Source organism: Acipenser ruthenus, chromosome 2 (assembly GCF_902713425.1).
Source record: "Acipenser ruthenus chromosome 2, fAciRut3.2 maternal haplotype, whole genome shotgun sequence".
Lineage (NCBI taxonomy): Eukaryota > Metazoa > Chordata > Actinopteri > Acipenseriformes > Acipenseridae > Acipenser > Acipenser ruthenus.
In genome coordinates, this window is record NC_081190.1 from 5,383,864 (window position 1) to 5,396,562 (window position 12,699).

Sequence of the window (12,699 nt, forward strand, 5' to 3'; positions counted from 1 at the left end):
CGCCAGCACATTCCCCACTGCTCCGAGAAGAGAACGCCACTGCAACACAAAGAACACAAACCCGCCTGCCTCCATCCATTCTTATTGACTTTCAATTTATAGTGTAGTCTGTGTGCACAAAAAAATTAAACAGCAAATGAATGCATGTCGAAATGAGCCAAGCCGCTTTTAGCTCATAAGTGTTTGAAGTAATAAAGACACATGGTATTAATAATACAGAATACATGTTTTTATGTATGTATTTATGTAACAGTCTGTAGTATACTATAATGTGCAAAAAAATACATACATTACATTTATACAGTACTAATTACTTTTTGAAAATTCTGCATTTCTATTCCTAACAAATCTAGTAATGTATTGTGACTCACTCTTAACACGCTTTCTCAAAAATGCTTTCTGTTTTGAATAAAGATTCTCCAGCTGATGCCCTAACCACAAAGCAAGCCTCAGCTGTAAAGCCTGGGTAATTGGACATTTGTCCTTCAAATGTTCCATTTAACAAAACAGTCGCTGAAACTTCCGGTTTATGTAAAGCAAGTACTGTATTTTTTTCCAACAGCTCTGTTACATGACACCTGTTTTAACAATCTGCATGCCAGTTTAACACTGACTAACATTAGCTTGGTCTACAGTTTAAATAAAGGGCACTTCCATTGTGTGTGTGTGTGTTTTTTTGTCAGGTTAACTGAGATTGAACTAGCGACACACCTCTTGTATACATGTATACCACCTGAAGAATACAAGAACAGTATAGTTCTTCCTAAAATCTAAATACTAAATGGCTTTTTTTTTTGGCAGAAAGCTGTATACTGCAAAGTACATGCATGTAATTGAAATGGTTATCTTGTGTTTAAAAATTCCCTGCTAACAGAGGCTGCTGCTAATTAAAGAAAGCCCAGTTATGACACCTCCACCACACCTAAAGTGTTAAAAGAGTCAGTAACAGTGCTGCCTGTTTAAAACATTACTGTAAAACCAACTGTGAAAAGATGCTTCATGATGCTTTGCAACCAGACTATCGGCAAACCAGCCATAAGATTGTGCTCCTTAACAAGCAGTTTAACAGGAAGGTGAAAAAGTATGTTATTTTATTAGCAACATTTTTCCATAAACAACAAATGAATACGTAGAATTTGTATGGAAGCTGAATTCCAGTCTTACAGTAAGCTCACTGTTTACTTTTCTATTTCTTCTGAGGGGATACAGATATTACCAAACGCTTGAACCGTCAGCTCTGCAGTGCACAGAGGGTTAGTAAGTGCTCTTCAATTCCCTTTCCTTCTATGCCCTGGACAGCACAGGTATATGTTGTGAGTGTTTCAAAGGAAAAACATGTTTACCAAGGCAACGAGGGTTCAGTAGTACCTCAGAGAAAGGTCAGCGTCAACTTCATTCCCTGCTGTGCAAAAGGTCAGGAAGCACATTTGTCTGCATTTCCTCTCATAACAGGAAGAGTCCTACTCCTTCCCCTTCACAATGGCTTTAGTTCTGCTTCCCATCTCCTGCCTCCTCTCCCCCAGGGCCTCCCCAGAGCAACCTCACAACAAGGATGACAGCAGTCTATTTATCCCAGTGCCCGACACTGCCTCATTCGAGAACACTGTCCCATTATACTGGGCTCCGAAGGACTGGCGATGCTTAAATGCAAACTACAGGCAGCACTGTGTTTGAACTGTGCTGGGATACCAGCTACATCAAATTCATTGATACTACAATTGCGTCTTTCATTTGTTCTTTTTTGTGTGCTGTTTAAAACATAACTCTTGAACAGGAATTCATTGTAAACAGCATTTTATTAATTCCTCCCTTTGTGTGTGTCTCTCTGTCTCTCAAGAGTAGTAGTCGTAGTAGTCATAGTGTGTTTTATTAGCCCATTTAATAGCTGTGAGCTCTGCAGTCATCAATGTGCTTGATATTGCGCTTATTGAAGAAAGAAAGAAAAAAGAAAGAACGGTGTTTTGTTTACATGGTATATGTAGATTACTTATACAGATAAATGCTTTATAATAACAACAGTTTCAGTAGCAGATATTTCTAACAAAATACCAGTATGTCATCAAATGTACATCTCTAATTAAACAAGGAACTGTTGATTTCTTTTTAAAACTGCTTACACTCTGTCTTGGTTTCACGATGCAGCAATCTCTAAACTACAACAGTCTGTTTCCCTCTGATGGGATGAGGCAGTCTGGTGTACAGTTAACAGGAAAAAGTGAGAAAAAGTTAATTCAAGGTGGGAAACCGGCAGGAGGGGGAAAAAGCGACAAACTACCCAAAGGGCCTCATTATTTTTTTTTCTGCTGTTAATTATTTGCACTCACTGTTTCTCTCTCCACTGCCGTCGATGAAAAGTGCTATCATCAGAGGAGGCAGAATCGTTTATTTGTTCCTATTGACTCAAGCTTTTTGCTGTGATATAAATAGATACAAATAATGCCAAAATTATTTTCTGAAGCCAGTAGCAGGACATATCGGGATCAGCGGAGCCCATTTAGATCTTCCTGTCAGTGGACTCTTCCCCTTGAGCCCCTCTTTGTTTATCACTACAACATGCATATACATACAGCACATAGGCTTTAACAAGCTTCAAAATGGAAATGTTTAAAAAAAAAAAAAAGAAATTCAGAATGCTGCGCTATCAATAAGAGGCTTGCCTTTCTTGTGCTAGTTGTGCTTGATGTGTTGTTTTTCTCCTTAAGTCTCCTTCTCTCTCTTTTTTTTTGAGGTGAGGGGAAGATGTTATTTATGTGTTTGCAGTGGGTTAATGAAAAGAAGCTCTGCACGTATTAAGCTGAGAGCTGCTTCACATTACAGAAACTGCTTGTGCTGAAAGGAAGTAAGAGCACTGCCATACACTGCTACACTGTGTACTGAAGAGCAAGTCTGGTAAACCATCGACAAAGCAACAGCTAATCACATTCATATGATGCTTGTCAAAAGATAACATCTGCCTCGCTCCATGCACCATCTATTGTACCTACCTCTGTGGACTGTACACGTGTCTGTATGATACATTGGATTTGAGTCTCCTTTGCACTGACAATGATTTAAACAAAAGAAAAAGTACATTAAAGTCCCAGCGCTGAGCTCCAGTCCCTACTTGTTTATTCATGTGTTTTTTATATTAGTTACTTGCTGTCAGACAGTGTATATGTGAGTGTGTTTTAAGACTAGATCTAAATGTGTCATGTAAATATGTTCTGAAATGTCATCTCTTGGCCAGATTTACGATAGGGGTTTCAATATCAGAAAGGTTTCTTTTTAAATATTTACATCAGCAGGACAGAAACACATTGGTGTTTTGCTCATACTCCCACTACCCCCATATCTTCTAAAATAAATATACAAAACAAATAAATATACAAAAAAAAAAAAAGATAGAGAAGTGCATTTTTGCATGTAGGTTAAAATGAAACCTACAACAGAGTAGAACAATTCCAGTACTTACTGCATACATCTAAAACAACCTAGAGCATCAAATCCAGTTAAGTTGTTAAAATGTTTGATGACCACCAAAGCCTACACAAAAAATAACATCTTATCAGTATGACGTGACCCTCTCTTACATGACCTTAACTGTTCATCCCTGAATCTGTGGAGATATCGGTTCTGAATTGCGACTCTACATCATATCCCACATCACAGCCCCACTGGAGATTAGTCCCATGCTTGTCTCTGAGCTACAGAAACGAAGTGATGAAGTGACTTGGAGAGGCAGCAGCTGACAGGATATGGAATATTCTAACAAAGCTGAGCGTGGCTGCAGCAGGACTTCCTGTTTAAATTGTTATAAGAAACGCACTGAAATCCACCCAGATCAGGTCAGTAATCAACATGGCATGATTTGACACAGGCATCCAAGGAAACAATAGAGGCAGTTTCAAAACATTATTATCAAAATGTCAGAATTGACACAGATGGGAGTGTTCATGATAATAAATATGTTGAAATGACGAAATCCAGGCTGGGAAAATAATGTTTTGTTTTTTTTCATTTGAGTTATGTTAATGCAATTGTTATATTTTCATCATAAAATGCTAGTTTTAGCTATTTTAAGAATTATCTGGAATCAAGACAAATTATACAAATTGTATATTTTGTAAAGAACCAAATTAATTACATTTTGTATACATGCTTTTCAGAGGATCTCTAAATTTCTGGTCACTTTTCTAATTTGGTAGAATTCAGTTCTAAGGTGGCAATTCAATACAATAATCCAATAACAAATGACAGGATGGTCAGCTGTCTTGTGTTTCTTGTGTTTTATAAAATTCCAAGTCAGAATGTGTTACAGTAAACTACAGGAAAACGTTTCCCTCTGCTAAAAAGATCAACAAGGTCAACTTTGTCTAAACATAGACTGTGGAAAAAGGATGCCCACCATGAACAAAAGTGAGAGAGTTGGTGAAAAAAAACACTTTCATGTTTCTCTTTAATAAAAAAAATACTTTCATGTTTCTCTCTTTAACAAATGACGTAATGTCTAAAAATAATACAACCAGTCCCACTTTCTTTAGTCTGCTTTTTTTCCATTTCCTATGGCCAGCCCCAAGTCTCTCATCACCTTATCATCTTTTCTTAGCCTCACACCTTCTGAACTCTTTTCTCTTTACTGTTATTACCCAAGTCTTACACTCTGACCTGTTTACCTTCATATGCCGATGTCGTGGGTAAGCCATCCTAAACACTATTTCTTGGGGGAAATTTACAAGACCATAATGAAGCCAATGGAGCCTTGAGGTTGGAGTGAATGCAGTGGAACCTCTCACCACTAAAGAGAAATAGCACATCTGACCTTTATAGAGGAATGTATTCATATTGAAACAGACTGACAGAGAGCTACCTAACAGTGAGCTAGTGACAAGAAGGAGCATTACTACAGTTATCCACTGTTGTATCCAAAAAAGGCTGGACAGATGTTAGCTGAATGTGTGTTTTAAACATAAAGAAGCTAAAAGGTGGAAAAATATGTGGTATTTACACAAACATAAACGGAAACAGCCCATACTTTCATAGTGCAAGCTGAAGCATGGATGACCTGAACAGTTAATTGTGCATACAGCTCGATATTTCAGCCCTAATTCCAGTTCCTATCTGCAAACAAATTAAATAAATACAATGGTTTGTACTGACAGAATGATTTCTTTTTGGTTTGGCCCTATAGCAATAAGCAACCTGTTGGGAACAAAACACAGACTGTATCCATCGTAAATTCAAGTGTTTGTTCTTCAAACTCAATTAAGCATTTAAAATACAGCCAGTCATACCCTCACTATATTATTAATTGACACGATGAAAGGATCCTAAAAGTCACGAAGTGACACTGTGTAGTTACAGTATGATTGGATTATATTAAAGCTACCAACGACAACACCATCAAAGAGTGTCAATATTAAAATCCAAACGGTACAAAAATGTGTTTAATGCTTTCTTTCTTTTTTAATACTGCAATTCTCTTCACTTGTCTTTCTAATATTCTCTGATGCCCACAAAGCAATGTATTTACGTTAAACCTAATATGACCCAGATTCTTTTTAAGAAATGTTAGGAAAAAAATAAGATTTTCTACAGAGCCAATTGTCCACATTTTTTTTCCACATGGTTTAAACTTCTATCCTATATTTGCTTTGAATAGGATTTTAAGGGGGTCTGTTTCGGAGTAAGATACAGCTGGCAAAGTCCCTTAATGTTATAACTGAATGCATGGAGTTTACATATCACTGATACTTAAGCTTGTACAGAAATGGAAAGGTTTCGGGCCAGAGAATGAATGATTGAAAGATGTATCTGAAAAAACTTCCCACAACTTCAGATTCACCTCATTTTGCTTAACCATCAAAAGCTTCCTGAAAAGAGGCTGAAAAACTAGAACTCACAAGAAAGATTGGTAAAAAGAGGCAGGGGTGGATGATTTAAGGACATTTTAATTGTGAGTCATCAACAGTTTCCAAGGCACCACTACATTTAAAATGCAAGTCTTGACGAGACACACGTATTTGTAGAGGTGTAGACCCTTTCCCTTGCCTTTTTGTGCTCCTTTTCCCTGAAAAGTGAATCTCTCTCTTCTTGTCCCTCCTCTTCTATTATTTAAGAACTGGAATACTCCTGAGGCTTGCATTTAATGGAGTTCTTTAAAAAGAAAGAAAATCCTGGACTCATCCAAATGTTCTGGATTTTTTATTTAGTTATTCATTTTAACCCTTAGATTACACTTTAGTTCTGTGTATTCTTTTTAGGGAGTAGTTAAGACTAAAGTAACAGAAAATAGACATATATCACCAATACAGCTAGTTCATCTGTAAACAGATAGATTAGATGTAAACAGATTATACAGTAAAAAACCGACAGAATGCACATATACCTGTGGTGTATTTCATAAGCAACAAAACCAAGTTAACACAACACACTGTTTGTTTAAAAGTGTTTTATTTATTTATTTATTTTTGCCGAGAAACAAAGTTCTTGAAGCAAACGAGTGCATAAGAAAGCAAGCTGGTATCCGATAATGCTATCTTGGTATCTTGTTCTTGTCAGGATTGGGAGGTGTAAGAAAGTCATGTGTTTGCCATTCACAGGGTATTTGTCACTGCTATCCCCCCCTCCCCCCCCCCCTTCCCCCCATGTCCTCTATGCCACCTCTTCAAACCCCAAACCAACCCAGCTGTGAAAAGATATCTGCTGTAAAACCCAAGGAAGTCAGCTGTGGTCAGGCCTTAGCACTCCAACCTTCAAACAGGACCAGGACATAATCTACATTTGGGCTAAGGTTAATACTGTTGTCAAAGAAACAACTCATTGTACATTCTCCCTAGTCCTTTCAGACTTTTGAAGTAACTTATGCTATTCTACAACTGATCTTAAGGCACTTCACAAGGGAAATCGACCCTCGAGACCACCTGATTCTCTGGGTACTCAGTGAGAGCAGGTATAAAATATTAGTCTTCAGACTCTCAGTCGCTTACCTGTCTATTACGCTCATCCATAATCCGCGTGATCTGAATCTTTTTTCTCCCCATAGTCCCCGTCTTTTCTTCCTTCTTATCCCTAAAATAAAGTATGTTTGTCTTCTTCCCTTTTCTCCTGTATCTTCAAAACCTTTCTTTCTCTTCTACACTTGCTCCGTTCAATTCACAGATTCCAGCATCCACTCCTGCATGGGGGGAAAAAAAACAGGAATCATTAACATTAACAGAACAATGTGAAATGTGCATAAAGGACCATTTTTCTCATTAGCACCAGATCATGCAATTATAGCAATTAAAAAGCCTATTCTTTTAACTCTCTGGGCTGTAAACATCAGATTTATTCCACAATCACCATTGCTCAATTGTGTCCAATTAGATAAGTTTAAGCCTTTAAAAACTGCAAGAAGACCCCACAAAATGTCTATAACAGAGTTGTTTTCAGTCAGGACAATCTTGCGTTAAATAACCACCTTTATTATAAAACAAAATCTTACAGATTTCCCAAAACACTGAACCTAAACAATGGGTGATTAAAAATAAAAATAGTTGGAGCACAGCCTCATCCCTTGGAGCATCCCAGTGCCGGTGAACAAAAATGATTAGGCAGAGGAGCATCGTATCCTCCCCCCCGTCGGACGAGGCTGGGAGTGAGGTGGTGGTGGTTCGAGAGGAGGTGGTAATTCGAAAGGACGGCAAGACTGAGTTTGTGAAATAGGTAATATAGATATATATTGTGCAAATTTATAATCCTAGATCTCCAGTCACTCGTTCTGATTTCCATCCTCATATTTCACCATTTCCATCTCTGATTGTGTCGCTTTGTTCTCTCATGTGATACACTATGTTCCACCTCAAGGGATTTCTTTTTGGTTAAACAATACAATAAATACAACCTTGACCTTCACAGGGATCACCGGCATCTTTTCTTTTAAAAGCTAAAACAAAAACAAAAAAACTACCGATTTAACCCAGGGAACAGAAATAGCGCTTCCTTGTGTAGCAACTCCATTGATTGCTATCACAACTTTGAACCTGTCCCAATAACAACAACCTCTTGCTTTCTTCCCCTTCACAAATACAAGTGGATGAGCTGAGTAATGTAGGTTTTGTTTGGGCAGCTTTTAAATACAGTGGATAAGCAATGAAGCACATGAAGGATCCATCTAAAATCAGTGAGTTAATGAACCTTTCTGTACCTGTGTGTGTTAAGTAGGCCAGCTAATTCATTTCTGAAAGGGAAACAATGTTGTGTTTTGACAGCAGAGGTGATAGCATCCCTATGCAAATGGAAGGGACTATTATTTAAGTGTCACTTTAATATATGGGAACTGTCAAGGCCTTTGGATCAAAATCAGTCTTTTCTGAAACATAATCCACACAAAACAAGACTGCGTGGGCAACTCAGTTAGTGACACACTACAACATCCAAAAAATAGCTCAATTCAAACTCTTTCCCAAGGGAAAGATTTTTTTTAAAGTATACATCATTACAGTTCTCCCGACAATGCACCGCTAACAGAATAATGATCATTACTTTTTCTTTTTGTATACCTATACAGTTGACTTATACAGCGCTGCATTCAATTGCGTGTCAAACAGATTCTAAACAACTTAGTAAGGCCTGCTGCGTGCTGCACCACTTTTATTTTTAGCGTAACATTGGTTTGGTTAATAGGTTTTTAAAACAATTTAAATTAAAAAAAAAAACCCTCTCACCCTGTATTGGTTTGAAACATACAAACCATTCCAGTTACCCAGAATAACCCTTTTGTGCCACTGTGTTTTTTTTGTTGTTTTCTTTTTCAAAACCACCAAACTTTGATCTGCATTATCCTGATAAGCAGTAAATAACAGAAGCATGTTGGCACATGGAAAAGAAGTGGGTATTATTCTGGAAACGCAGTCTTGTGATTGAGTGGGCATGTAGGTGCCTTCGGAGTGTCTGATGTGTATCTGAGCCTAAAAGCACAGCTTCTGTTGACTAGTGGTAAATCCCCTCAGTTGCGGCTGACAATAATCAATACCCATGGGAACAAGTCTAATAGTGGGTAATGTAAAGCCCTCAGAGCTTGCTTCTAATTGTGTGTGTGTGTGTGTGTGTGTGTGTGTGTGTGTGTGTGTGTGTGTGTGTGTATTAGGCAAACTGAAATGGTTCTGTTTCCGTTCTGGTTAATCTGAGTTCCGTTCAGATATGATATGAACCTCTTATTTTTGTTTTTATGTGTTGGAACCTTCCCAGCTTTCCCTCGCTTTGTTTGCCACTGTAAGAAAATGGGACAGTGCTACACAACCATTAATGAATTGATTTACTTTGGAATAAAGATACGCATTTGCAGTCAATTTTAAATAAAATGCAATTCCAGTTATTGTAACAGGTCAAACCTAGTCAGATTCCCTCATAAACAACTGACACATTTCTTAGAAAACAGCCCAAACTGGTAACACATCAAAACCCTCATCTTCTGGTTAATCTACTGCTTGTTCCTTCAACAGCAAACTAGGTCTCCCTTGTAAAATATATTTTAATCTCAAAAGTACCACTTGGATAAAATAAAAACAAAATACAAATATGGGTAAATACACTGACTGATGTATGCACTTCAGAAGATTCAAATAAAATGAACTAAAAACTACCTTGACTTTAAATGTTGCTAATTTCAAATACTATTTACACATTTGCATGAGTTACAGTACCTTGTTTCTTGAATGCACACAGTTCATCTCTGCTCAGCGGTGCAGTGAATTTTACCATTAGTGACATTACAGTACTCTGTACTCACAATCCCCAACAAATTCCTACAACACCTTATATAACAGTAAGCCGATGTCCTGACCATTTAATCCCTCATTTGGCTCCTTCTCAATGCCAGTGAAGTAAAAAAGCTAATTAACACAGTGAATATCTTTCGCACGTTACGACACATATTTCCCCAGAAAAAACACACACACACACACATACAAACTTAAAAGTTTCTAAGCAATTTGCCAGAAATCAGCAAAACATATTTACTGTACATGATATTACTGTACAAGTCAATTAAATCACCTTAAGAAAAAACAAAAAAAATCCAGTGTGAAAAAATAAAGTATACCTTTACACAAATAAATGTAATAAAACAGCAACATATTTCACTTTCCAAACAACACAGAAGGATTCTACAGTAAAAACTGACATAAAAAAGTAAAGCTATTTTTAAGTGCTCAGTTACCTCTCACAGCAGGAAACAAGACCACTACAACCCTGGCACATGCGGCACATGCGGCACGCACAGGAGTCTAACAGGCTTTCTCTGTAGCAGTAAGCCAATCCACTAATCCACAGCAAATGCATAGAGAACAATTCCGTTTTCCTCTCTTCCAACTGAACCTGATGGCACTATCAGCTTACTGCGGCACACTTGTCTAAGCTGCTGTTCAGTGGGAAGGCTTGAAGGTCAGGGTGGATGGCTTAGAGAAGTCGTGGCAGAGCTGCTTTAGAGATCAGGATCCCTCACATGAATAAGTGGAAGAAGGAAAAAAAACAGGCAGGAGCTTTGAAATGCACCAGGCAGGGTGCAAGCATCTCCTGGTGAGTTAGCAGCATGGTGTGTCCCTCCCACACGCTTATCAATCCTTTACTTCTCACCGGGAGCGCAAAAATAAATAAATAAATCTCAGAACTAATGATCCCCAATGGAAACTATTAACTTGGGAGTAAAAAAAACATTGTATTAGCTGAAATACAACATTTACTTTTAACACATCGTTGTAGGAAAGCTGTTAAAATAAGATGAATAAAAAAAAGTGTTCTGCTTGCCTTAAGTGCTTTGAGAAACTAGTAGGGTAGCACAATATATTGTATATTGTGTCTTTTAAAAAGTAATTTGTTCAAATTCTTCAACAAAAATGTGTATTATGCTAATGTAGATCACACACTATTATCATGCACTATAACATTGGCACACATATTCACTAACGCTATAGGGAAGACTTTTAAAACTGTGGAGCTTCCCTCCCTATACCTTTAAATGGGAAGAATGCAGACAGTAAAGTTCTGAGATCATGTCTACCTTTTCCAAGCTGCTTTTGTTAACTGTATCTACAACCATAATGTATCCGAAGAGGAATGATAGCAGGATTTGTGATGTTTTTCCTAGAACATTACTGGGTCATTACTGCTACAGTGCTGCATGCCTTTTTCTTTTACACATCTGCAACACATTTAGTAACAAGAAAAAAAAAACAGTATCCTCTTTCCTCATAGGAAATGCAGGTCTAAGGATTTAAAATAACATATTACAGTACAGTAACCTTTTAGGAGGTATACTATTCATTAAATAAACTTTGACTCTTCTTTAAATAACCTTCTGTTTCCTCAAACACATTTTAAATAAGTTTATCTTGGACACTTATCATCAGAAATTGCATAAAAATGCAACACTTTTCAAGTGCCTGTGCGTATATGTAAACTGAACATGTATTAAATCTTTATATATTTATGTATTTTTTACATAGCATCAGAAGCTGTTAATCTTGGTAAATTCACAGATGCAGAAAAGAGCGAGACCAAACGAGGCATCCGTGTCCTGGTATGTCTAGTGTCGTTATGGTCAGTAGATCTTAACGTTTAGTATACTCTATAACTGTGCCTGCCCAAGTAAGATATGGAAGCTGACAAACAGACATCAAGCAGCTGTCCCATGCTTGCACACGCGACGCTGTAAAAGTGACTGTGAATGCTTGTTATAGTTTCTGTAGGTTTTGAAATGAGTCATTCTAAATATAGGGACAATTTAATACAGGGCTAAGAGGATCAAGCATAATGCTTCAAATAATGCAAAATTCTTCTGATTTTGGGATTGACAGACACATCATTTTCAGACGTGGCAACTGTAACTTGGCTCAGGCCAGAAAACAAAATGACATTGAGTATATACTTTTTGCTTTTCGTTCATTGGATATTAACAAGCAAGAAGCTACTGTAAATCATGAGATTTTACTAAACAAAAGAGGAACTTCCAATTGGCAGAGCACTTTACAATTTGGCACACGCTGCCTGTGCTGACAGAAGGGGAATTTGAGCCCAAAGTAGGAAGCAGGTCCATTGGAGGAATGCAACAGAGCCCTGTGCACCCCTCTTACCCCCCATTGGCTCAATGCAGCCTCACAGAATGGCAGGAAACATGCACAGAGTGGTCACGGAAGGATGTGACATCAGAAACCACAAACAATAAAAGGTGTAAAGGTGCTTCCTTCCCTAATCTGTTCCAGAAAGTGCAAAATGGGAACCAAAACTCTCCCACTTCCTTCTCCATAGCAGAAACTGTCTGAATCTACACTGCTGCAGCCATCAACAAACTGTCTTCTTCCTCTGATACAAGTCATTCAGGGCACACATCACCAGGGTGGCTTTCAAAACAAACGTGGTTGGAGGAGATTTTACTTTTATATACTGTATAATGCCAGCTCAGAATATTACAATCATTTTCCATCGTACCTTAAAACCCCTTTCTATTATGGATATTCAAAATACAAACATTAAAATCCTATACAGTACATTTCAATATGTGGTGTCCTTCCCTCTTCCCTGCCTTAAAAATTGTATTATTATTCTCATTACTATTATTATTATTATTATTATTATTATTATTATTATTATTATTATTATTATTATTGAAATTAATATATCATTTTTTTGTAAACAGGTCATAATTTTGATAATGCTTCCATACATTTACTCGTCCTTCATTTT

General features: G+C 37.4%; 1 protein-coding gene across 12 annotated transcripts in view; it reads right to left on the reverse strand.

The window, feature by feature from the left end:
* The window catches only part of LOC117404115 (myocyte-specific enhancer factor 2C), an 83,575-nt gene that overhangs the window by 38,635 nt on the left and 32,241 nt on the right, over window positions 1-12,699 (reverse strand). For 10 of the 12 annotated variants that reach the window (XM_058987240.1, XM_058987194.1, XM_058987248.1 and 7 more), the window contains one exon: window positions 6,966-7,153. In XM_058987240.1, the coding sequence (XP_058843223.1) occupies window positions 6,966-7,019 (54 nt within the window). In that variant the 5' untranslated portion in view covers window positions 7,020-7,153. Of the gene's footprint in view, window positions 1-6,965; window positions 7,154-9,662; window positions 9,686-10,177; window positions 10,199-12,699 lie in introns of those variants that run through there. The other 2 variants (XM_058987184.1, XM_058987182.1) reach the window with 2 other exon arrangements.